Source organism: Phyllobates terribilis, unplaced genomic scaffold (genome assembly GCF_046119375.1).
Source record: "Phyllobates terribilis strain yellow unplaced genomic scaffold, ASM4611937v1 Scaffold_4__5_contigs__length_816908805, whole genome shotgun sequence".
Classification (NCBI taxonomy): domain Eukaryota; kingdom Metazoa; phylum Chordata; class Amphibia; order Anura; family Dendrobatidae; genus Phyllobates; species Phyllobates terribilis.
This window is the reverse complement of record NW_027362764.1, coordinates 461,833,454-461,861,381: the sequence shown is the minus strand read 5'-3', so window position 1 is coordinate 461,861,381 and position 27,928 is coordinate 461,833,454. Positions and strand designations below refer to the sequence as shown.

The window sequence follows — 27,928 nt, the reverse complement described above, 5'->3', positions numbered from 1 at the left end:
ACCTCCTCAGTTGTCTAGGTAATATTCTGTGAGCTACACTAATACAGTGTAAAAAGTATCAGGACATGATGTAGATATGTGATGCTGATATGTGTAGCTCACAGTGTGTCTAGACTGGATACATTTGTGAAGCAATGAAGAGGGTCAGGTGTGTTCAGATTATACACCACTAGATAGCAGCAAGCCAACATTTCATTATTCCCTCATTTGGCGTGGTTTACATACAATCGGGAACAATAATATGGCAGATACTTTGTAAGTTCCTGCAGAGAATGTAAATGTAAGAGTCCGCTTACACAGATCGACCAGCGACATGATACAACCACCGATGGATAAGCCTTTACCGAGCAGTTGTTGTTTAATAGCCTGTTAGGCCGACCAAAGTAAATGATGCGCACTGAGCTATCTGATGTACATCGCTCAGTCCACCTAGGCTGCCATAGTTCTCCATAGTGCGAGTCCTCTTTACACAGGACAATGCACCGCCATGAACGATAATCTTTTGTGCTGCAAGATAATTGGAAAACGAGCAATTTTGTTTTTAAATGCTCGTTCGTGATTAGTTTTCAATTTAAATGCAGCTTAAGGCCTCATTCACACATCAGTATTTTTGATCAGTGTTTGATCAGTATTTCTATACCAAAACCAGAATTGTCCCCAATACAGAGAACAGGTCACAATCTTTCATTTATAGTTTTTCTCTGTAAGTTCCACTCCTGGTTTTTAATTACAAACCCTGATGCAACATACTGCCTTGTGAATGAGCCCTAAGGGAAAGTTTTTATATTGCCATGAAACTGTAATTTTAATCTTGTCTAAATGCTGTCGTTCTCCTCAATTTGGTATTGTTTTTTTTTATTCCTTTGAATCTTTGTTTTGCCTGAGATATGGCTTCCACTTCCCTGTCTATGAATCGAGTCTTGTTAGACAAGGAGGTGTGCTCCTAAAAGGGATTACTCGGGACTTTTGACTTTTTTTTCTTATGGGGCTAAGAACTGACTGGCAGGTAATTGCTAACTACAGTACCTGCCTGTTCTGCCCGGCGCCAGCTCAGAGTGATCACTGACTGCTACTGCTGTTGATTCTGCTGTTTCATTCAACCTCAAATCAACAGAGCAGGTCATCCTCTTCCAGCTACTCTGTCAATGGAGCAGTGGGGAGCTGCGTGTCAATCAGCATGATATCGGCCCAGTCAACAGAGCAGAACGGAAGAGGAGCAGCTGATCGGTCAACGTGATGTCGCCGAGAGATGCAAAATCCATTGGGAGTGACCTGTGACTGCTGTGATCTGGCAGAGTTTGACGCTGGAGAGAACAGGCAGGTAGATTGCAACTACTTGCCTGTAAGTTCTTAGGCCCATAAGAAAAAAATAAAATAGTCCTGGATAACCTCTTTAACTCTTCTCTGTGGGTGTCTTTGTGAGGATCTCGCCCCCTGGCTAACAAGATTATATTTCCATACAGCGAAAGGGGGCCATATCTCAGGAAAGGAGGCACACAGGAACAAAAAAAGACAGATTCAGGAGAATAGTGGCATTGACATCAGGTAAAAAATATTATTTATGGCAAATGACAGGTTCTCTTTATATATTGGCAATAAGAAAAATAGCAACATTAACATTTTTCTTGCATTTTTATCAACAATTTATTCTAGAGATACTCCCACTTAACAGACATGGGAGGAATTTGGCTGATTGCATGAATCTTGTGAACACAATTATTGCAAAATATGGCTTTGCTAAATAATTAAACAGATAATTTATTTATTTTATTCACTTATATAGCGCCATTAATTCCACAGCGCTATATAGACATTATGAGCGCTGTCCCCATTGGGGCTCACAATCTAGATTCCCTATCACTGTGTCTTTGGAATGTGGGAGGAAACCGGAGAACCTGGAGGAAACCCACGCAAACACGGGGAGAACATACACACTCTTTGCAGATCTTGTCCTTGGTGGGATTTGATCCCAGGACACCAGCGCTGCAAGGTGCACTGAGCTACCGTGCTGCCCAGATAAAGGGAATAGATTCTTGCTAAAAAAAACAAGAATTCTAATGATATATTATAATTTATTAATAAAATAGGTAATTAGTTTTAAAAAAAAGATATGCCAGTAATTTACATACTGAAAATCCCACTAATAATACATGGTAATACGTGGTAGTAATATAGGCACTTAAATGTGAGAAAAAGAACATTAGCCATAAATAGCTTGAACTTTTTAACATGCGGCATATTTAATTAGTTCCATATTTTAGCGCATGCTTTTTTAATGTTCACAGAAAAAAGGATGAAATATATGCTTTTAAGACATATGTTCACATATCTATGAGGGTCACAGTTACACAAACGCTCTAAGAAACATTGATACAATGTGTTGTGCCTAGTGCAAGGACTGCGGGGGCAGTGGAAGACTGAAGTCCTTGATGTTTTTCAGATCCCTCTGCTATCAGATCATCACAGCTTTATGCTTTTGTGAAATGTATATTCATTTATTGATATTTCTAGAGTTGTACTGCAAAATTATTTTACAACATTAAATTCTGCATCTAAGTCTGGTATGCGTTAGGCACTACTAAAAATTAACTTTTGAAATATCAGACCACGCAGAATATCTTCTCGGTTACCCACTGCAGGAGAAAAATATGCTTTGTCACTGCTTCTCCTTGCAGTGACAATTGATTAAAGGGATGGCCAGAAACTAACACTTATTTTAATCTCAAATGTCTGTCTATTTAATGTCATATTCTAATCTCTTTTCTAATATACTTAAATGAAAAAGTCACTATTATTTCCTCACTACTTAGGCAGCAGAGACTGCGGTCACTGACCTCCATTTCAGGGCTGGGCTAGTCCCTGCTCTACTAAGCATACATTGGTTGTCAATTCCGATGTATGCTCAGTAAGATCTCATCACTGTGCAATATTCTCTTTAATGCACAATAACAGTGCAGTCGTTCGCCGGCTCTGATCTGAAGTGACGAACCAGCAAGTGTCAGTGCACATTGTAAGAAGAAAATCCTGCAAGAAGAGACCAGCCCCACCTCCGCAAGTGACATCACATGTATGGACGAGGCTGGCCTTTGCTTGCAGGATTTTTTTCTTTCAATGGTCACTGACAGTGCGCTCTCTTGCAGGTTTGAAAAGGATGGTCTGAAACTAACATTTATTTTAATCCTAAATGTCTGTTTAATTAATGAAATGATCTAATCTCTTTTCTAGTGTACTTTAATTAAAAGTTCCCTCACTACTCTATCTAATTGCTCTATTTTTATTTTTTTATTACATCCTGTTTGATGATACTTTGTTTGAGAATCCTAGTGCATTTCTTTCCTAAGTATGTTAGAAAAGAGATTAGATTATGACATTACATAGACAGACATTTAGCAATAAAATAAATCTTAAAGGGAACCTGTCACCTCCTTTTTAGCTATTATACTGGCCCCAGTGTGGTGTTAGTGATGCAATGTGCATCACTAACATTGTTTTCCCCAAGAAAACCTTCTGGTATTATGTTTAAAAAAACACTTTATATCATTTGGGGATTCTCTCACATACCTTTTCTTTCAGTCATAGGGGTGGCGCTTTTCATCGTTTCAGTCACGGCTCAGTCGGTGTCCTGTTCAAATAATGCACGCCCACATCATTTCGATTGCTGTGAGTTGTCGGACGTCACGACAACTGCCCAGCAAATCCCGCGCATGCGCACTGCCCATCCGCTCCCCGGGCATGCGCACTGACTCTAGATGTACAGTCCAAGCTTCATGTCAGATGTGCGCAGGCTCCGGAGCTCAGTGTGGAGGGGACACAGTGGCGCGCATAGCGTGCGTGCTCACACGTCATCTAGCTACTGACTCACAGTAGCTCCAGATCATGCGCACATCTGACATGAAGCTGGGGCTTTACAACCAGAGTCAGTGCGCATGATTAAGGCATCTCACTGAAACGCGATGATTTTTGCATCTTTGGATATTCCTTGTGAACCAGTGCATACAGATTTGAATATTTTGCCACTGCTGGAGAACCTTTTTTTTTTCTTTTTGCATTTGTCTTCACATCCAAGGCTGGGAGGCTTCATACCTGCTGGCAATCTTCAATGTGGTGAGCTGACATCCCTTCCCTACTCTGCCTCTGTGTATATGTTACAATAATGTCTTCAATTTATTTAATAAGAAATTAGGGTTCTTAAGAAAATTTAGAAAGCAGTAGGGATGTATACATCTGTGCACATCCTGAACAGTTTTTGTACAAATACACTTTTTCAACACTAAAGAAACCAAATAGTGATTTATTTAAAATCTACAAAGCTCTTGGTACAGAATCTGTCCAGGACAGTAACGAACAGATCATGTACGCCATTGCACTTGAACAAAGCAGCAGGTGCGGTGGTATTGGCTGTTCTAGTAAACGTCTCTTCTGTCACTTCTTTCGGCTGGCATTTTGAGTAGTCACTTGAAATTGCCCAGAGAACAATGCTTCCTTCTGTGGTGTGTGGCTTATTAAGTGAAGGTTTTAATTAGCGTGTTGTAATGATTAAGATCCGATTCTAAACAACTCACCAAGAAATACAAAGCTGAATTTTTTTCATTAATTTATGCGCTCAGGAAAAAAAAAAATCTCCTTTAACAAAGTAAACCAACAAATTAATCCTTCTCTGCTGGAAACGTCTTCATTATTACAAGAGGAACTACGCTGACATTTCACTGGTTTGAAATTACCATGGTTGTAATTAGCGACTGTCATATACAAATAGCCTGAAACTATAGCCACTGCTGCATACCTTAACACATTGCGGAGCCTCCGAAGAAGACACTATAATTGCATCGTTATACTTAGGAAACACGGTGTATATGATGCACTAAAGAAACACTTCTTTATATGAAATCTAAGCAATTATTCATCACAAATGATATAGAACTAGTCTTCTTCTATCCCATTGTAAAGAATGGGACAGCTATCAAAGGTTAGTGATCACGACCATTGGCTTGTTTCCATCATACCAACACTGTCTGTTGAGTCGGCCATGGCAGGACATAGAGAAGATGGCTCATTAACCACTGGTATGACACACCAAATTATATGTCCATTTTCCTAGAAGTTTAACCTTAGCAAGTTTTTTCATTATCTAGGTAATTGTTTTGTGTAATGGGTTAAAATGGAAAGGGGTTAATGTATCTCAAAAAGGGAACAAGAGTAGAATTAAAGAATTTACTAGGATGGTGTCCACTGGCTGACACTGCTGTCCAACCTACTAGGCCACGTTCACATGTTCAGTATTTGGTCAGTATTTTACCTCAGTATTGGTGATGTGCGAACATGCTCGGATAAGGTGTTATCCGAGCACGCTTGAGTCCTAACAGAGTATCTTCAGCGTGCTCAGAAAATATGTTCACGTTACCGCGGCTGCATGTCTGGTGGCTGTTAGATAGCTGCAAAACATGCAGGGATTGACTGTTTGTTAGGCTATCTCCTGGTTTTGGCTTACAAATACTAATGTAAAATACTGACTAAATGCTGAACATGTGAATGTGGTTTTAAAGTAAATGTGGCTGAGCTGCAGCACAAGCCACAGTCCATGGACTACAGTGTCACAACATTTGGAAAACAAAGATTAAATTCTTAACCTCAAGCAAACCCTTAAAGGGAATCTTTTACCTAATTAGAGAGCAAAATAATGTAGGGATAGAGACACTGATTCCAGGGATGTATCACTTAATGGGCTGCTTGGTGTAGTTTTTGTAAAATCACTGTTTTATCAACAGGAGATTATCACTAGAGGACTACTTGGCCTGTTGCCAGGTAGTCCAGCCACACCCCCACCACTGATTGGCAGCTTTCTGCTTATGCACAGTGTACACAGACAACTGCCAATCAGAGGTGTGGGCGGGGTTGTACAGAGTTCAGCATTATGACACCTGCTAAGTCTGCAGCAGATAAAACAGATAAAACAGTTTTTAACCAAAACTACAGCACCAAGTAAAGTAAGTGATGCACTGCCAGTATCAGTGTCTCTGCCCCTTCATACTGCTCTAAAAGGGGGCAGCAAAAACCTAGTGACAGGTTCAATGTAAAAACACATTATTTAATAAAATTATACCAAACCCTGCAGTGCGGTGCCATTTTTCTGTAACCTGTGACTGCTGCAGCCAAAGAGCATCTGCTGGTCTGCTGCAGCCTTTAGATTACTGCCGAATGTTCAGACAGGCTATAAGGAAGCGGCATTGCTCACAATGCTGAATATTATTTTTTTTCTTAAAACACAAGGGGTCAATTAATATGTGTGGTAATAATAGTGAAGAACCCCTTTAATTTAAAGGGTGATTCTGTTTTAGGTAATTTTTGAACACTTCAAATTATCGACACCACTTGATCTCATGGTTTGTATGAGCTGTAAATGCTTCCAATATATTATTGGTTATTATTTGTCTCCGCTACAGGTACCAAATGGTGGGTGACATTATTACAGTGTTTTTAGGGATGTAATTAGAGGGAATCATCACAAAAAGACCAATAATTTAAATTAGGCTTTTGTGTTACATTCATTTTTGCTTTTTTTTAAATATCTTTATTATTATTAATAATAATAATAATAATAATAATAATAATAATATAGTAATTCTGCAATTTTATCACTGGCCACTGGGGTTTTTCTGACTCATACTTCCTGTTTTTTCAGGAAGAGTTTTCAGCAAACTTCTTATCATCAGAGGCAGGATTACAATGACATCTATATACACAGCTGATAACACAGTATCCACCTTTCACAATATGTGATGTCACAGCTGACACTACACCACTTGTTTCACAGTGACCTTTGCACAGAATCATTAGATACTTCAGTACAAATGATAGGGTCAGGTTCTGTTAATTGTGGTTATGTATATGTGTTTTTTCTTAAAACAGCAGGAAGTTATGGTCTAAAAAAGCCCCAGTGGAGAACGTTAAAATTATAAGATGTCTCATTTTTATTTTTAATTCAGATTGTGATATGGGTAAAAAAAGATATGCTGTATACCATGCAGCGGAGGAACTGTGTCTGGTCTATGCTACAGGGCCTGGAATTGTGGAAGGACAAAACATCCGGATAATTAATTTATTCATAGGTGGGATTATCATCATTCACTACTGGAATAGCTGTAAAACTATAATAGGTTGTCACATTATGGAACATTTGATGTGTTGGCACCTTAATATAGGGAGCTGCCTAGTTAATGCAAGATTTGTATTCATTCATTGGATGTAAAGCAGTAAAAACGCTCTCCAGATATCTCAAGGTGACACCAATTCTATGTTCTATTTATGTGCCATAAATTACTGCTGAACAGGACCATTGTCCGACAAGTGTGTTTCCCACATCTTTTTTTTATGCAGCGTCTTACCTTTCCAACATAGAGAGGTTCTGTTCCCGTATACTCCTCCAAAACAAAGAACTGGTTCCATACCCAGCTTCTCTTCAGACGATTGTGCTGCAACTGTTTGTTCAAGGATTTATCATCTAATTCTCTGATTAGATGATGACTGGAAGAGCCAAAAACTCCATTTGTCAAGTCCAATAACATCATGTAGTAAATGTAGACGCCTTGTCCGGGATAATTCTTCAAATGTCGCATTCTCTTGTGGTTTTAATTAATAAAAGTGCGGTAGAAGTTGATATCAAATAAATATAGTAGTAAAAAGTTGATTGATCCTTTGTCTTTGAAAGTAGTCCTAACAGCAGATACCTAGGAAGCTGGGAAAGAAGAAAGTAGCATAAAGTCAAATGATTTCATCAGTGGAAATAATGATATTTTCTGCTACAAAATGTGGAGTCTTTCGCATGGGTAGCATGATAATAAAATATGAACAGTATGTTTAGGAACAAAGAGGCCTGTTATCTTCCCATATACAACAAAGTACCTTTGGACACAGGCACACTGGGGGTTGTAGTTAGTGGGGAGGATTACTTCACTTTGGTTACTTTGATTACAACAGGGTTCCACTGTATTATTGATTTGCTGGAGTTAACAGCATGCTCTCAGAAATACAGTATTTATGATCTGAGAAGCCCTTTGAAACTGCTGAATATAAGCATTCGCTTCCAGAAAATAGAATACCTACCAAGCAATTTCCAAGGACATCTGCTTTTTTTTTCTAAATATATATTTTGTTGAGACACAAAAGCATATAGCGGTTATTTTTATGGCAAATCTGTATCATTCCTGACCTTAATTACTATTTTACGCTTGCTGTGGCATTGAATGTCACATGAATTGCAGTTTTCCGGAGACGTGCATCAGGACAGATAATGTAGGGACACAGCCCAGATTTGAATGGTCAGTTAATCATTATGTGATCCACATGGGAGATTGGGGGTTTGACAGTCATATGCCATTGTATGATATTGTGCCAGTCAGACGAACAGATTTTCTTTCTTTAGTCTGAAAGCCTTGTTTAGGTAAAGGAATGTGGACCTCCAATGCAGGAAGCTCTCTCATCAGTCAAGGGTCTTTTGTTGTCATGAAGTCAGATTAGCTAGTGACCTCACTTGGAGTTATTGAGCAGGGAAACTTTTTCTTTCACAGTTTTGTGGAACTTAATGAGGTGGCATTGCGCTCAAGTAACTCTGTCAAAACACTCAGAACATCTTTTATAGCAATAGCGTTGAGATGCTCAGTTTAAAGGCCCTTAAGTCAATTCTCCTTCTGCTTTCTCTCTTGTCCTCTCTCCATCTGGCTCGCACAAGCAATTATAGCAATGTTTATTTATGATTTGGCAACTTAGTGGCAATACATTTTACAACTTTTTTTGTACTTTCATTTATTGGCAGCAACTGAACAGCTGCATGTCTCCAAGAAAGGCATAATGTATACAATTTCCTTTTAATTCCCACTTTTTAAGAATTGAATACAGCTTCACTGCAAATAACAGAAAAAAATATTAAAGGGACTTTGTCATGTTGAAAATGGTTTCTGTTCTGCAAACAGGATGACATATAGCAGGAGCAGCTGATCATATATATATATATATTTGTAGGAAAACAATATAACTTGCATTTTGTTTACTGAAATCCCTAGTGTTTGTAAGCATACGAGTCCAGTGAATGGTCCTACTCAGTGACTGACAGTCTTCCGTGTATGAAATGCAGCTTTCCTCTTTCCAATCTATTCTGTATACAACAGCCAGGGTAATATTTTCCAGTCACTACACCATTACCTCCACGCTGTGTCAGTCATTGCACTGGTTGCCCATCTGCTATAGAATAGAACATAAACTTATCACACTCATCCACAAAGCTCTCCACAGTTCTGCACTACACTACATCTCCTTCCTCATCTTCTTGCAACATCCCTCTGGTGTTTTTCATTCTGTTAGTGATCTAAGACAAACATCCTCCATAATCCGAACCTCCCACTCCCATCTTTACACCTTTTATTGTGCTGCCTAGTCATCTGGAGTAAAGTATCCCAGACAATCTGATTAATTGCCAATATCCACAGTTTTAATGGTGCCCTTAGAATACATCTCTTTAGACTGACCTATCACCGCACCTGACTTATCTAACTGGTCCATGTTCTCGCTTCCTAAATTTTCATTAAATTGTAGTATTATGTATTACTCTGTAATATTTGACATTAATTGAAAAGTGTTGTAGAGTATGTTTGTATTATAGAAATAATGTATTGTTATTTATTATATGCATATAAACTCAATGTATGTTAATGAATAAAATACAAGTGATGCTGAGTCTTTTCCAACATCCTATACATCATTCTACTCAGCTTCTCCTTCTCTACACCACACTGTCCACAGATCAGACTGCATGCACAGTGCTGTGCAAATTAATTGGGACAAAGCCAAAAAAAACATATTTTTTAATATTTAATGATAAAATGTTATAATACACTGTTACATACTAATTTTAGTAAGAAATATGTCCTCCTTTAGCAGATATGAGATTTTCAATTAGTTTTGGCATTGATTCTACCAAGTTTTTGCATAAATTCTTCAATTCTTCATCATGGAACCACATTTGTATGGCACTGTTTATCATGCGTTCTTTGGTTGTACTGTCCATTTTGCCAAGACGTCTCTTCACAATGCTCCACAAATTTTCTATAGGATTTAAGTCTGGTGAATTGCCAGGCCAGTCCAGCACTTTTACTTTGTTTTCTTCCAGGAATTTCTTCACACACTTGGAATTGTGGCATGGAGAAAAAGTAAACTAAACCACTCCTCACAGAAACAAGCTCTCAACTGAAGCTGAGGGGGCAGCTAGCTGTTATTTTCTGACTAAAACCAGTCAAACCACATTTTGTTACTCACGGTTGTACACTCACACCCGCTCCAAGCAGTTAAAACTGGTTTGAATCACTGACTGGTAACCAACTTACGATTTTACTTAAAAAATGCTTTGTCACAATTAATTTGCACAGCACTGTACAATGTGACAGGTTCCCCATAAGGTTCAAGCTTTAGTGTGCATTCATTCATACTGCTAACAGACAAATGGCATGTGAGTGATTTCTATCTGTATACAGTGCTTCTGAATATCTTTGCCCGCCTTGATGAAAAGTCTTCTGGATGTGTCTTGCCTCTTAACGAATTTGACATATTTTTCTTCTGCCGTGTGCCACCACTAGAAATATACTCCATCCGGTTGAAATTTTTGCTACTTTTGTAGCGTAAATTATGACGAATTTTCCAGCAGCACCCAGCAACGACACATTTCCATGGGGCTACACCCAGTTTGTTGGGACTGGCATAAAGGTCAAAAACTTTTTCACAACTTTGTGCACATATTTTGCAACATTTGAAACCATTTTAAATCAGAATTTCAGAGAAAAATGTTTGATGAATTGGCCCCTAATTTCTTTGGACAGGCATATCCACACTCAAGGGTATTCTTCACACTAAGATAGTTAGTTTTAGTGTAAAAAAGAACTGGGACACCTGAAAGCACCTCATTTGCTCAGTGAAACTAAAATGATGAACATACAAAGCTATGGATATCTTTTGTGCCTTCAGCTTCAAATAATGGTAAACATGGATCTTGTGTTTGACACCAATCATGAGCAATACCTGTATCCAATTTACCTGTTTTACCCATGTTTGTGTTTTTCCCCCCTCAAACTCTAAAGACTTATTTATAGGCTAACGTACGGGGGTAGTGACATTAGATTGTGATTCCCATTGAGAAGAGAAATGGATATAGGTGATGTTTAACTCAATATAGATCTGCAAATATATTCATGCTATGTAAGTAATAGAAAATAAATAAACTTACTGCATACTTTATGTGCATGTTGTTCCAGTCATACATACAGACTTGCTGCTGCAGTGCTGCATTGGTCACTAATGTGACCAGTGATTGACTGCAGTGTTAACACGTCTGTCTCTGCCAGATGAAGACGTGGTGGGTATTTAGGAAGCTCAAGGAGAGAAGCAGCAAGGTATTGACACTATAGTTAGCTATATATTATTTTTTTATACCATGCTAGACTGTTTCTTACAGGTGGACAACCTAGTTAATAATATTTTTATTATTTTCATGGAGTAGATGGAGTTGCTGCTTCTAGCTGTGGAGTAATGAATCCAGTCTTCTTATTCTCTGTCGATTTTTATAAAAAAATTTTTTATATAAAATTGAATATTGAAAGTAAAACTGAAGCTGGAAACATCGCCTTGATACTCGAGATGGGCAAATGTATTCAAGTGGAATTGAGTCTACTCGAATTTTACAAAAATGTGTATTCTCCACAATACAAATATTTTGTAATTAGCTTTGTGTTAATTAAGCAAAATGGTGACCAGCTGATGCTGGCATTTTGCCAAACTGTAGGGGCTGGATAAAAGGTTAAAAAAAAAAAAATACCTCATTGTTCACCTGTCCCACCACCCCAACTGCATCTGGTGTCCATTGCCTGCCATTCAGTCTTCAGGACTAGTGTTGAGCGAATTTGTTCGGCATTTGAAATTCGTGTTCGGGGTTTCGCTTGTTCACGCCAAAAAATCGGCTCTGCCCACGAACATCCCTGATTTGCCACGCTTGAAATGCCGAACAAATTCACTCAACACTATTCAGGACCTCTTCTTTCTACAGTTGTGCCTTGATATTTTCACTCTAGAACAGGAATTCTAGCTGCAACTAGGCCTCAAAGGTGACAGCGCATCGCAACATCATAATGTCACAATGAACCTTCGAGGCACGGTCGTGGCCTTAGAAGTCATAATATTTTGTAGTGTCATGACTCACTATGATCTCCGAGGTTGGGTTGTGGCCTAAAGCCCTGTTCTAGAGTGAAGACACCAGGCCTTGTTGGTCAAATAATATCATAATATTGTGATGTCATGATACACCCTGACCACTGAGGCCTTGTTGCAACTGGATGTCCTGTTAGAGTGAAGACACTGGCAAGAATATGCGGAAAGAACAGGCCCTGAGGATCGGACAGGCGAACACCTAAGCCAGCGGAGTTGTTGCGACATATGAGCGGTGAGTTATTATTTTTCTTTTTTACATTTTTGACATGTTACGCTTATTATGTTCTGTGGTCTGGAGAAGAACTTTGCTGCAAATTTTCGGGTGCAATTTGATTCATTTGAATTTTGCCAGATCTGCTCATCTTTACTTAGTACAATTTATATAAAAATACAAATTTAAAAAACAATATTAAATTAGATAGAAACTTCAACTTAGTGGTTTTTGGGAATGTATGATTGTCCAAAATGTCTAATTATGATGGCTGGTAAATTCACTGTGATGCTTTTCCACTCTTCTAGTTATTGTATATTCTAGAAGCATTAATAATATTCATAGTGATCCTCCTAACGACATTAGTTTATAGAGCACCAACATATTTTACAGAGCTTCCCGATGAGTAGGGGAGCAGCCATCAAGTACAATGACAAATAGACATCAAACATTGACACAAAGCTAGACAGACCCCGTCTGTAAATGGCATATTTTTTGTTATAAATGACCATATACTGAAATTATATGCAGGGTAAAAACATCGCCCCAACCAGCAGTTTTCGGTATAAAGAGGAGAAATCAATGAATTCAATGAGACAGCTTTTTTTTTCGTGCTGTGTTTGCTTATGAACATATGAAGCCAAATTTCAAAGTCAGTAATTCAGGATTCATGCTGCCCTGTTGGACTCGGCTGAAGAATATGACTGTATGAATCCATGTATACATGTGGTCACCCACTCTCTATACATTTTATTCTTCCCAACAGTTGTTGGCTATTAGTTAACATTTAGAATCCGTTTACATATGCGGCTGATTTGATGTCAGTTGTATCTTATCAGTAGCAATCTTCTCTTTCATATACGATAAAAACAGATAAAGACTGAATACATCTTTATATCTTTATTACTCCTAGCTGAGTGATGCCTGGACAATGAAGCCTAATATAACAATTTTATTTGTTTTCCATGTATACAATTAAAATAAAAATATTTCTATACGTATATATACGTGCATTTTCTTTCTAGAAATAGAATCTTAAGAAAGTTTTTAAAGCTCCAGCACTACAATTGCAGCAGTGTTGTGGGTGACATGTTTTGCACAGGATTTGGCTTTGAATAGACTGCATTAAACAGTGACCTCTTACATGCTGCTTTTTTTCCAGATTAAATGGGGAATCCAGTTGCTTGCACGGGACTGCCATGGGACATTGAGTGCTTTGTGTTGTAGTTTCCATCTCTTACTGACATCTTGTCCAGTTCAACTAGTGAGTTCCCACCCACATGCTGAGCATTCCTCATACATTGACCTGTCTGCCCACAGTTCACAGTGTTCCTCCAGTGTCTGGAAGGAATGTCCCATCCAATCTCATATTTAAAGCATAACTGTCATTTTAATTTTTATTTCATAAATCAATAGTACACATGAGAATAGGTAATTTTATAATATATTTTGTCCGGAAAAATTGCTTCCATTCTGCCAAAATTGATCAGTTATAATTAGTGATGAGTGAGCATGCTCGCTACTGCTTGGTGCTGGCCAGAGCATCTCACTGCTCGAGATGCTCGGTGCTCGCCGAGTATTTCTGGGGTTGCTCGGCGGGAGCTCGGGTCTCCTCCCTGCATGTTTGGGGCTCTTTACAGAGCCAATGAACATGCAAGGATTGTTTTCCACTCACTGTAATGCCTCAGCCATGTTGGTTGTAGCATTACAGTGATTGGCTGGCCACACAGCGTCATCAGGTCTATATCAGACCTGGCGCCGCCATGCTCGTCATTGTCACTCCGGAATTAGGCAGTGTAGGGAGAGGTGTTGCTGAGCTAGGGAGATATTTGCTTGTTTGAAGTTAGTGTAGGTGCACCAATCTATATTAGAGACATATATCCATCTCAACCAACAGTCCTTCTGAGGACTTATCCATCTGCAGAGATATCAGGCAAGCAGTGTAAATAGGCAGGCAGGCAGGGTATATAGCAGACTGCAGGGCACATAGCACAAGAGGCTCCATTCCAGTTTTGTCTGCTGCTGCTGTTAGATATTTCTAGAAATAGGCCCAGGTCTCAGGGGCCGAGGCCGTGGGCAAGTTGAAATTGTGCCAAAACAAACACCCACATCTTCTCGCTCGACCTTCCTGTCCCAATTAATAGGGGACCGCAGAACACCACTATTGAACACAGAGCAGTATGAAAAGGTTATTGGTTGGATAGTAGATGTTACGGATCCGGATGGTGGAACCTCTGTGCTGCGGTGCATGGAGGGACCCAGAGGGGCGTAACTAAGTATCAACTCGGACCGACCCAGGTCGTACGGCGGCTAACGACTCCGAGACCAGGGAGGGACCGAGCAGAGGGACCAGGTGCTACTCTGGGGACGACCTTGTAAGGGAGCAGGTGACTCCCACGGGTCAGATGGCTGACCGATACTGCAGATAGGCACAGCAGGCAGGCTGACGAGAGGTCCGGGTAGATGAACTGGCAGAGACAGCAGGCGACAGGCGGGAGCCTCTAGGTAGGCTGTCAGGTGGTCACGGCAAGTGACGGGCAGGAGCCTCCAGGTAGGCAGACAGGTGGTCACGGCAAGTGACAGGCAGGAGCCTCCAGGTAGGCAGGCAGGTGGTCACGGCAAGTGACAGGCAGGAGCCTCCAGGCAGGCTGTCAGGTGGTCACGGCAAGTGACGGGCAGGAGCCTCCAGGTAGGCTGACAGGTAACAGGCAGGTGCTTCCAGGTAAGCAGGCTAGTGAGGCCCATAGACAGACTGGCGGACTGAATGGAAGACAGACTGTCGGGCAGGAGAGTAGTAAGGCTGGCGGACAGGACTGATAGTCAGGCTGGCGGGCAGGACTAGTAGTCAGGCTAGCAGCGGGACCTGAGGGCTGAAGCAGAGGTTAGAACACTGTGCTACAACTAATGCTCGGGCACCTCCATTGTGGAGGAGGTGCCTTATATATGGGAGGACCTCTGGCAATTGGCCGGGGACTCCTTAGGGCGGCGCGCACGGCCCCTTTAAGAGGAAGGGAGCGCGCGCGCGCCCTAAGCACAGTGCCTGGGAAGCTGCGCGCGCTGGCAGCACAAGCAGGAAGAGGAGCGCTGGAGGACGCCGGGCAGGGAGCGCGGCAGTGAGAGGGACGGCGTCTCTGTCTGGCAGAGGGCAGAGACGCCGACGCTACAGTAGATAATGCTTCCAGTTACTTAGCCACCACCACCACGTCTTCCACACAGTCAAGTCTCAGTAGCTGTGAGTCTGGACCGCATATTCCTCACCCTGAACCTCCTTCCTCCCACCATGCCGAGTGCCCAGAGACAACTGATCCCACACTTGGACACTCCGAAGAACTGTTCACTTTTCCATTTATAGATTTGGGCCTCTCACCTGGTCCACTTGAAGATGGGCAAGAGGAAATCGCATGTAGCGATGCCCAAATATTTGAGCAGCCACGGTCACACGAAGGCAACGGTGGGAAAGTGTCACAAGAGGTGGACGATGATGAGACACATAGAGCTGAAAAACTTGCCACTCTTTGAAAATAACTTCCCTTTATTTGCATTCATATAGCGTTAAACGTTTTTGGTCCAAATACAGACCTTCATTAGAACAGAATGCTTTAGGTATGGAACTCCCAGAAAAACGTGCTTGTGTGTGCGACCAATGTTGCTTGAGGAAAGTGCTCAATGATGAGACACAATTGCCAGAAAGTCAGGAGGAGGACCAGAGTGTGGAAGTGGAAAAGGAGGTGGTCTATGATATAGTAACTGACCCAACCTGGCAGGAGAACATGCAGACCGAGGAGAGCAGCACACAGGGGGAGGGAGGCAGAGCACCCCAACAGGCAGGAAGAAGCAGTGTGGTGGCAGCAGAAAGAAGGCAGGCAACCGATCCACGTAACACCAACACTAAGGAAGTTGCCAGTACAACTGTTAGGTCTTCCCGAGTCTGGTTGTTTGTTAAAGACTCTGCCGTTAGCCCCAAAAAGGCCATTTGCACCACCTGCCAGGCCAGCATCAGTAGGGGTGGTAAAATGACCAGTCTTGCCACCACCAGCATGATCAGGAACATGGCAGAAAAGCACCTGATTTTGTGGATCAAACAGTGTCTGCGGGTGGCACCACTGCTTCTTCCAGTGTTGAGCATGCCAACCAATCCCCTGTCCATGGTGCATGCAAAGATGCCTCCTGCCCTGCACCTGTGATTGCACACTCTCAAGTAGTATCATCAGGAAGCACATCCAAGTTCTTGTCCCAGCGCAGCGTTCAGTTGTCCATACCCCAGTCCTTGGAACGGAAGCGCAAATATGCAATCCAATGCCCCACAGGCCACACTACTAAATTCCCAAATTTCGCGACTGCTTGCGCTCGAAATGTTGCCTTTTAGGCTCGTGGAGACGGAAGCATTCCGCAACCTGATGGCGGTGGCCGTTACTCAGTACTCGGTCCACAGCCGCCACTATTTCGCCCGGTGTGCTGTCCCCGCATTACACAAGCACGTGTCCCAAAACATTAGCCATGCCCTCAACAACGCAATTACCAGGTGCTTGTGGGCAGAGACATTACATCTCGCTGACGGCACACTGTGGAAGCCAGGACCCAGTCGGACCGTGAGACGGAACACGCCCTCCTGACGCTAAGGATTGCAGGCCCTAAGTCAATCAGGGTTGCCCCCACAGTCTACAGCTCCTGCACGTCATGCTCCTCAGCCTCCTCCTCCTATTCAGGCTCCATCCTTGAAATGACCACATCAGTCACAAGCTGGAAGAACTGCAGCACTGCCTCGGCCAAGCGGCAACAGGCTGTGTTGAAGCTAATATGATTAGGTGATAAACTGCACAATGCTGAAGAGTTGTGGACAGCTCTGAAAGAGCAGGCAGATCTGTGACTCACACTGCTGAACCTACAGCCAGGCATGGTCGTGTGTGACAATGGCCATAACCTGGTGGCGGCTCTGAGGCGATCTCACACACGTACTATGCCTGGCCCATGTTATTAACCTCGTGATTCAGCGATTTCTCAAATCCTACCTGGAGCTGCAGGATCTGCTTGTTAAAGTACACCACCTGTGTGCCCATTTTAGAAAGTCACCTACAGCTTCTGCCGCCCTTGCCGTGTTTCAGCAGCGTTTGCAGCTTCCGGCTCACAGACTGGTGTGTGATGTCCCCACGCATTGGAGCTCTACACTGCAGATGTTGGGAAGGATTTATGAGCAGAAGAGGGTAGTTGTTGAGTACCAGCATCAACAAGGCCGTCGGTATTCAGTTCAGACTCCACACATAAGACCTCATGAGTGGACATGGATGTCAAACATATGTACCATCCTCCAAAACTTTGAGGACTCCACCAAGATAGTGCGTGGCGATGATACCATAATTAGTGTCACCATCCCGCTTCTCTGTCTTCTGAAATGTTCTCTGCTCACAATCAAAGAGGATACATTGCAGGCGAAGCACGATGAGATGGAGCAAGGAACCATAGAGGGTGATTACACACAGCCCAGCCTCATCTCATCCCAACGTGGATTGGGTGACAATGAGGAAGAGGAGGAGGAAGAACAGGAGCTAGTTTCATGAGCTGTAGACGGTACTACCTGCACAACTGTCATACCGTCTGTTCAGCGTGGATGGCCAGAGGACAGAGAGGAGGAGGAAGAGGAGGAGAGCATGGTCACTCGTCCTCTTGGTGAGGACACGGAAGTCTTGCCTGTTAGCAGTCTGGCACGCATGGCTGAGTTTATGTTACGCTGCCTTTCCCATGACCATCGTGTTCTCAAAATTATGGGTGACAGTCATTACTGGTTGGTGACACTTCTAGACTCACGCTACAAGTAGGAATTTATTTCTCTTAGTCCTGAGGCGGACAGGTCTACAAAAATGGGGCAGTGCCAGAAGGCCCTTGTTGCGGAACTATTAAAAAAAATCCATCTGAAAATGCAGCGGCAGAGGTCATAGTTGGTTGGACAACCAAGGACTACAGGAGAAAGAGACACAACCCCAATCCAGCAGAGGCAGGGGAACACTGTCAAAGTTCTGGGAGAATTTCCTCAGCCCCTCCCATCGCACAAGACCTGAGGTGCGGGGTATTCTCACAAGGAGCGCAAAGTTTGTGAAGATGCTGAGGGAGTACCTTGCCGACCGTACCAACGTCCTCCGTGATTCCTCTATGCCTTATAATTATTGGGTATCCAAGCTAGATATGTGGAATGAACTGGCTCTCTACGCCTTGGAGGTCCTGGCCTGCCCTGCCGCTAGCGTTTTATCAGAGCGTGTTTTTAGTGCCGCGGGTGGAATTATAACTGATAAGCGCATCCGCCTGTCAGCTGAAAATGCTGACAGGCTGACTCTTATAAAAATGAACAAGGGCTGGATTGGGCCAGACTTCTCAACACCACCGAATGATAGCAGGGTAACATAAACTCAACTCCAGTGTCTTTTTTTGGGAGGTGTATTCCCATGCACTTTTTCACACCAACACATGGGTATACGCTTCCTGATTTTAGCTATTTGCCCTTGTCCTCCTCCTTCTCCTCATCCTCATCCTCTACCACCATATCACCAGGGTTACCGTGGTCCATGATGCAACACCCACATAATTTTTTAAAGGGTGTTTATGATGCCTGTAAAAAAAAATTTTTATACAGTATGTTCATGTATACACCCCAGGGGTAAATATTTGTCAGCCCATACACTTAGTGCATGGGCATCAAGAGCCCCATAGCAGCTGCAAAGTTTGCGCTATCATGCACTCTCCTGAAGTAGAAGCTAGGGCAGACCAGAGGATTCTCTGATGGGACCGTCCAACCCTGCTGAGAAGCAGTCCTGGCTAAGAAAAGTGTGTGGGAAGGTTCTGCTTTTTTACTGAAGTGGAAACCCATGCAAACACGGGGAGAACATACAAAATCCTTGCAGATGTTGTCCTTACTGAGAATTGGACACAAGATCCCAGCGCTGCAAGGCTTTAGTGCTAACCACTGATCCAATGTGCTGTCGTTCACCCTCTGATATCTAACAGGCTAGAGAAACTTGCACCTACTGCCACTCTATCTTCAACTCTTTTGTGAGAAACTAATATATTTGGGCAGCCACTCAGTCTACCAAATAAAATTCCTGAGAAGGAAATTGGGGGTGGCATCGCTACTGGTACTGGGGGCAGTGCTAATACCATGGTGTCGTACCATAGTTTACTGGAAATATTCCAGGCTGGTAGGAGGCAAGAAGATTCTCTCAGAAAAGTACCAGCAGTAATGTTCAGGGACCCGCGCTTGTAGCAGTCGCTGACGATACCGGGAAACATAGTGGCGGCTGGGGACCAAGTATCGATACCCGGCCGCCGCCAGGATGAGGTGGTGAAAAGCTTCCGCCTTCACAAGCCTAAAAGGCCACATTTCAAGTGTAAGCTGCTTCCCATAAATCTGGTAGTTTAGTATTGCGGCCTATCAGTTGGTGGGTGGCTGCATACTTGCGCTTGCATTCCAAGAAACAGAAAACTAAGCAGATGGTGGCCTCTATCATCATCATGGCCTCACCTCAGCACTATGAACTCTCCTGAAGAAGAAGCCATGGCCCACCGGAGGAGTCTCCGGTTCACTGATGGGCCTGTCCAACCATGCCGAGAAGAAGCCCTGGCTAAGAAAATTATGTGGGAAGGTTCCTGGACACTCTAATGTGGATTGGACTTGTTTATGCATGTTATTTCTCAAATCGCATTGCAGATTAGACCATTGCCCAACTCTGTAGTCATGAAATTAAAGGCGCAAAGAAAGATGTTTGTGTGTCGAAGCACCACCGACAAGTGCGAGCTGATGTTGGACGAGCTATAATTGCTTCTGCAACAAGCTGCATTAGAAGACTTCTTGGGAGAAATGACACCCAGAGTATATACGGTTTCCCTCTATGCCAGTCCTTTCACCGAGCTAAAGAATATGGCTGTGGTGAAATACAAATCTCAGCAAAAAAAGCTGTGGACTGGCTCTGTACCATCCCTGGCCACATTCACTTGTCCACGTGTTTGTGGTTAGGCAGTCCTTCCCAGTAAGTGCACTGGGGAGGGCACGGGTAATGTTGTGGGACCCATGCTTGTGGAAGGAGGAGACGATACCAGGAGAAATAGTAACGGCTGGTGACCGAGTATAGACACAAGGCCGCCGCTGGCTTGAAGTTTAAAAAGCTTCTGCCTCCACGAGCCTAAAAGGCCACATTTCAAGTGAAAGCAGCTTTAGAGGACTTCCTGGGAGAAATGACAGCTGGAGTAGATATGGTTTCCCAAGTCCTTTCACCAAGCTAAAGAATATGGCTGTGGTGAAATACAACTCTCATCAAAAAAAGCTGTGGACTGGCTCCGTACCATCCCTGGCCACATTCACTTGACCACGTGTTTGTGGGTAGGCGCTCCTTCTCAGTAAGTTCACTGGGGAGGGCACGGGTAATGTTGTAGGACCCATGCTTGTGGAAGGCGGAGATGACACTGAGACAAATAGCGGCGGCTGGGGACCAAGTATGGATACCCAGTCGCCGCCGCCATAAGATTGTGGACAGCTTCCACCTCCACGAGCCTAAAAGGCCACATTTCAAGTGCAAGCAGCTGTCAAAAATTTGGCAGTATAGTATTGCAGCCTGTGGGTGGGTGGGTGGTTGGCTGCATACTTGCGCTTGCATTCCAAGGAATGGGGTAGGGACAACTGAACACTGCACTGGGACAAGGACGTGGATGGTGATTGTTGCAAGTCTGCAATGACAGGTGCATGGCAGGAGGCATCTTCGCATGCGCCAAGGATCACTTATGATGGGCACACTATTAGGCAGTGGCCTGGGAGTTAGAGATCCTTCCAGGGGTCTTCCCCACGCTGTTCCTATATCTTTTCAGCAGTGTATGCATGTGTCTGATGATGTGTCACACACCACATGGCCAGATAAGGTTGTAAAATGTTAAAATGACATTTCCCAGTGAATGCATTTGTCTTGGTTGAAAGCAATGCAAAAAAGCAAAAACGCATCAAAAATGCTACGTGTGAACATAGCCCAAGGTGTGGAGGAGTATGTTTGGTTTTGGTTATTTATTTTGCCTTATATACAAGTCATTACCCTGGAAAGGATATAACATACAGTACAGACCAAAGGTTTGGACACACCTTCTCATTTAAAGATTTTTCTGTATTTTCAGGACTATGAAAATTGTACATTCACACTGAAGGCATCAAAACTATGAATTAACACACGTGGAATTATATACTTTACAAAAAAGTGTGAATCAACTGAAAATATGTCTTATATTCTAGGTTCTTCAAAGTAGCCACCTTTTGTTTGATGACTGCTTTGCACACTCTTGGCATTCTCTTGATGAGCTTCAAGAGGTAGTCACCGGAAATGGTTTTCACTTCACAGGTGTGCCCTGTCAGGTTTAATAAGTGGGATTTCTTGCCTTATAAATGGGGTTGGGACCATCAGTTGTGTTGTGCAGAAGTCTGGTGGATACACAGCTGATAGTCCTACTGAATAGACTGTTAGAATTTGTATTATGGCAAGAAAAAAGCAGCTAAGTAAAGAAAAGCGTGTAGCCATCATTACTTTAAGAAATGAAGGTCAGTCAGTCCGAAAAATTGGGCAAACTTTGAAAGTGTCCCTAAGTGCAACGGCAAAAACCATCAAGCGCTACAAAGAAACTGGCTCACATGAGGACCGCCCCAGGAAATTAAGACCGAGAGTCACCTCTGCTTCTGAGGACAAGTTTATCCGAGTCACCAGCCTCAGAAATCGCAGGTTAACAGCAGCTCAGATTAGAGACCAGGTCAATGCCACACAGAGTTCTAGCAGCAGACACATCTCTTCAACAACTGTTAAGAGGAGACTTTGTGCAGCAGGCCTTCATGGTAAAATAGCTGCTTGGAAACCACTGCTAAGGACAGGCAACAAGCAGAAGAGACTTGTTTGGGCTAAAGAACACAAGGAATGGACATTAGACAAGTGGAAATCTGTGCTTTGGTCTGATGAGTCCAAATTTGAGATCTTTGGTTCCAACCACCGTGTCTTTGTGCGACGCAGAAAAGGTGAACGGATGGACTCTACATGCCTGGTTCCCACCGTGAAGCATGGAGGAGGAGGTGTGATGGTGTGGGGGTGCTTTGCTGGTGACACTGTTGGGGATTTATTCAAAATTGAAGGCATCTGAACCAGCATGGCTACCACAGAATTTTGCAGCGGCATGCTATTCCCTCCGGTTTGCGTTTATTTGGACCATCATTTATTTTTCAACAGCACAATGACCCCAAACACACCTCCAGGCTGTGTTAGGGCTATTTAACCAAGCGGGAGAGTGATGGGGTGCTACGCCAGATGACATGGCCTCCACAGCCACCAGACCTGAACCCAATTGAGATGGTTTGGGGTGAGCTGGACCGCAGAGTGAAGGCAAAAGGGCCAACAAGTGCTAAGCATCTCTGGGAACTCCTTCAAGATTGTTGGAAGACCATTTCCGGTGACTACCTCTTGAAGCTCATCAAGAGAATGCCAAGAGTGTGCAAAGCAGTCATCAAAGCAAAAGGTGGCAACTTTGAAGAACCTAGAATATAAGACAAATTTTCAGTTGTTTCACACTTTTAAGTTAAGTATATAATTCCACAAGTGTTAATTCATAGTTTTGATGCCTTCAGTGTGAATGTACAATTTTAATAGTCATGAAAATACAGAAAAATGGTCTGTACTGTATATATATAACATATTTCCCAGGAAAATCCATTTTGGTTTAGTTTTTGTATGTTTTGTTGTGAGTCTGTAAAAGTGGCATAATATCTCTGACAACGTTGTTGACAGCAGTGACCTGGCAGTCAGAAATGCTTCCAGGGGTCTTCCCCGTGCTGTTTCCATGTCATTTGAGCACTGTTCCCATCGATTTGGGCAATTTTTAGGCCTTCTGCAGACCGCTGGGAGGAGCCGTCTGAAAAATACTTGAGTTGCCCATAGACTTACATTGGGCTCGTTGCTCGGGTTGAGCACCCAAGTATTACGATTTGCTCGACCCGAGCATCGAGCACCCGAGCATTTTAGTGCTCGCCCATCACTAGTTATCACTGCTGGGTTGCTGCCCCCCTACAGACCCCTCCACGTCTCCTGGTGTACTGGCCTGTCTCCCGGTAGCGCCTCCAGCCTCTGGACACTACGCTGACAGACACAGCAATCCTTCTTGCCACAGCTCACATTGATGTGCCATCCTGGATTAGCTGCACTACCTGAGCAACTTCTGTGGGTTGTAGAGTCTGTCTCATGCTACCACGAGTGTGAAAGCACAACCAAACATTCAAAAGTGACCAAAACATCAGCCAGAAAGCATTGGTACTGAGATGTGGTCTGTGGTCCCCACCTGCAGAACCACTCCTTTAATGAGTATGTCTTGATAATTGCCAATAATTTCCATCTATTGTCTATTCCATTTGCACAACAGCATGTGAAAGTGATTGTCAATCAGTGTTGCTTCCTAAGTGGACAGTTTGATTTCACAGAAGTTTGATTTACTTGGGAGTTATATTCTGTTGTTTAAGTATTCCCTTTATTTTTTTGAGCAGTGTACATTAACTCCATGTACTGGGTTATCCTAAAAAGACTAAGGCCATGTGCATATGTTGAGTATTTGGTCAGTATTTCACATCAGTATTTGTAAGTCAAACGAGGAATGGAGCAGTCAGAGGAAAAGTATAATAGAAACGCGTCACCACTTCTGTATTTTCACCCACTCCTGATTTTGGCTTACAAATACTGAGGTAAAATACTTTCCAAATATTCACTGTGTGCACGCAGCATGAATGTCCTTATGAAAAACAAGGATCTGACATGATGAATTTCAACATTGCTAATTCTTTCATCTCCTGATATATAAATCGCAGAGAAACAAAAAAGCTCAATCTTAACGGGAACCTGTCACCTCAGAAACTGCTATTTACCTACAGGTTTAGGATTACTCGTAATAATGGGGCCTTGCCACCTTACTAAAACTGAGGCTACTTATTTCCACCTGTGAGCTGCCGGCTTTCAGTCAGGGTGACGCATATTGCTAACAACACCGCTCACTATACTGTGACCGATTTCTGTAAGCTTACCCCGGCACTTTGATTGACTGCACTGTGAATGTGCTGCAGAGTCAGCTGTCAATCAAAGTGGCAGGGTGTGCTTACAGTCGCTGCTCACAATATAGTGAGTGGAGCAGTGACTATAGCAGCTCTCTCCAATCCCCATGACTGAAAGCCGGAGGCTTTCGGAAGGAAATAAGTACATTTTCTCCCAGGTTGCCATACTTTCATTTGGGCAACATTGTAACATTATCAATTTACCGATATCTGCAGGTAACTAGCTTTTCCCAAAGTAACAGGTTCCCCTTAAATTCACCTCAGCTGCATCTGCATATGAGGTTGCTCGGCTATTTTGTGGCACTTCCCTAGGAGTGAATGGATAGAGACACTCACGTGGAGCCACCTCTCTAATGACTGTAACCGTGATGTGATAAGCTAATTTTCTTGAGATTGGTGCAGAACCATGTAAAAGCACTGATTGGGCCATTGAATCACTATGTACCAGACACGGACAAAAAACGTATTCATTTTGTTATTTTAATATGATTAAAAAATTACAAGCCAAAGTGAAAAAAAAATAAGAAAGGAAATATAAAATGATATTCCTGTAGTTAAATTAACCTCTTTCCTTCAAGATAGATTTTCCCCAGGAATGCATTATATATTCATTTTAGGAAGTATTGAATCCACATTAAACACACATTCGACCACTATTGGTTACTACTATTGTCTAATTTATATTAAGAATTACCCTTAAATTTATTAAATGATATAAATACATAATACAAACATGCTTTACATATATTCCCAGCAATAGTTGAAGCGTGTGTGAACTAGGGTGGTGTCAGCCTGGCAGGTTGTCCTAAAGCACCTACCATTCCCATCTGTTTCACATCTTTGTCATCCCCTTATGCTATGAAATTCTGTAGCACGTTTCCTGAAGGAATCTAACAGAATGTCTTTACCAATTGTTGTGCAAATTTGTGTAGTCAATATGAGTAATAAGGCTGTGAATTAACTTATTGTATTAATGCCCTGAAACACTGGAGACAAGTCCTTGTGTTCATTGAACCTTGGACATTTAATAGAGATCTGAAAGGGACACATTGTTCTTCCTATAGTAATATGCTGCTCATTGTATGCCACTGGGTACTGAATTCTGCCCCCTCCTTTCCCAATCATATGTGCACCTGTTTGGCTCCTGCCAGGCATGCATTTCGGAGTAAAATTTTGAACAAAACTCATCATGAACTCTCCGAGCCTGTACTGAAACTTCCTTTGCTGTTTCAGAGAATGTCTGTTATCAGAAATTGGTTATTTACGGCGATCGCCCAAGTTTATTTTATATATCCCTTTAGGATGTCGATGCTCAGTAAGTTTAGATAAAAGAAAAAAGAAGTAATTGTGTATGTGATCTAGTGAAAGAATAGAGGATCAAAACCATGTATAAATTCTATCTTGTTCAGATTTATAATGCATATTGGAAGTGTTTACACCTATTTAGTTGGACCAGAAGCAAATTTTCTTAAAAGGTAATATCTTGAAATGCACATAATATGACCCACGGTGAAAAACTGCATTGTTTTTGCTTTACTACCATGAATGTCTTACTGGAAAATGGTCCTTAAGACTAGAGATGAGCGTTGTTCTACTCGAACTGTTCGCCAATCTCAAATTCGAGCTGTTTTGGGCGGTGTTCGAGCCGTTCGGCGAACACGAACAATTTGAGAAAAATTCGGCAGTTCGAGGTTATGTTCGATAACTGTTCGTGCACCAAAATCATAACTGGATTTTTTCTCAGTAATGATGAAAATTAATGTTAATACGCAGTTTGAGTGTACAGCGGGGTGGGGGGAGGGGCAGGGGATGGATCTCTGCAGGAACAATGAAGATCTCCATTTTTTTTTCTCTTTCCCGCATTTACAGTGGGGAGGTGCAATCTGTCAGCCTATCAGCAGCGCACACACGGAGCGAAGTGCTTTTTTTCACACAAGCAAGGGCATGTGTCATTGGCAGTGTATGTCACATGTCCTTGCCCTATAAGACCAAGCCATTTTCCCCGTCGCCACCATTTTCTCACTGCTGCAGCTGCGTGTTAGACGGCACCGCTGTTGCTGTGTGCGCTATACCTTGTTAATTTCAAGCCAATTTTCGCACAAATATACAGATAGCTTGGGAGTAGGGAATAGTTGTGATTGCAGTCCTTTTAAGGACTAGGTTACAGCATTTCCTACGACTTTTATCAGGCAGGTCTGTGCTCTTAAATAGATAGGTTGTGGGAGTAAAGACTAATTGTAATTGGAGTCCTTTTCAGGACTAGGTTACATCAGTTCCTATCAGTTTTTGCCAGGCAGGTCTGTGCCAGTGCTGTGCAAGTTTTTTTCACAGCATTTGGCTGAATCTAGCAAAGCTAATCCTTTTTGGCCTATTGCAGAGTGTGTTAGTCAGTGGAGTAGCCTATCTGTGTTGCAAGATATACCACCTGTGTATAGAATACCAATTTTTTTACTGCACCTAGTGAAGTAAAATCTTTTGGGCATAGCATCATTCTATTAGTCCATCTATACTGACCTCCATCAGGTTGCAAACTGAATCTAATTTTTTTCTGCATCTAGCTCTGAAAAAATATTGGGCTTCTAGCTGTGTGTGGGTCTTGTTCTATTAATCCATCTATACTGACCTCCATCAGGTTGCAAACTGAATATAATTTTTTTCTGCATCTAGCTCTGAAAAAATATTGGGCTTCTAGCTGTGTGTGGGTCTTGTTCTATTAATCCATCTATACTGACCTCCATCAGGTTGCAAACTGAATATAATTTTTTTCTGCATCTAGCTCTGAAAAAATATTGGGCCTTCTAGCAGTGTGTGGGACTTGTTCTATTAGTCCACCTATACTGACCTCCATCAGGTTGCAAACTGAATATATTTTTTTCTGCATCTACCTCTGAAAAAATATTGGGCTTCTAGCTGTGTGTGGGACTTGTTGTATTAGTCCATCTATACTGACCTCCATCAGGTTGCAAACTGAATCTAATTTTTTTCTGCATCTAGCTCTGAAAAAATATTGGGCTTCTAGCTGTGTGTGGGTCTTGTTCTATTAATCCATCTATACTGACCTCCATCAGGTTGCAAACTGAATCTAATTTTTTTCTGCATCTAGCTCTGAAAAAATATTGGGCTTCTAGCTGTGTGTGGGTCTTGTTCTATTAATCCATCTATACTGACCTCCATCAGGTTGCAAACTGAATATAATTTTTTTCTGCATCTAGCTCTGAAAAAATATTGGGCCTTCTAGCAGTGTGTGGGACTTGTTCTATTAGTCCACCTATACTGACCTCCATCAGGTTGCAAACTGAATATATTTTTTTCTGCATCTACCTCTGAAAAAATATTGGGCTTCTAGCTGTGTGTGGGACTTGTTGTATTAGTCCATCTAT

The 27,928-nt window shown here is 42.4% G+C and overlaps 1 protein-coding gene across 3 annotated transcripts in view; it reads right to left on the bottom strand.

The window, feature by feature from the left end:
- The window catches only part of CDH20 (cadherin 20), an 813,890-nt gene that overhangs the window by 153,340 nt on the left and 632,622 nt on the right, over positions 1-27,928 (bottom strand). For all 3 annotated transcript variants that reach the window (XM_073678646.1, XM_073678647.1, XM_073678648.1), the window contains one exon: positions 7,383-7,732. In XM_073678646.1, the coding sequence (XP_073534747.1) occupies positions 7,383-7,613 (231 nt within the window). In that variant the 5' untranslated portion in view covers positions 7,614-7,732. The remainder of the gene's footprint in view (positions 1-7,382; positions 7,733-27,928) is intronic.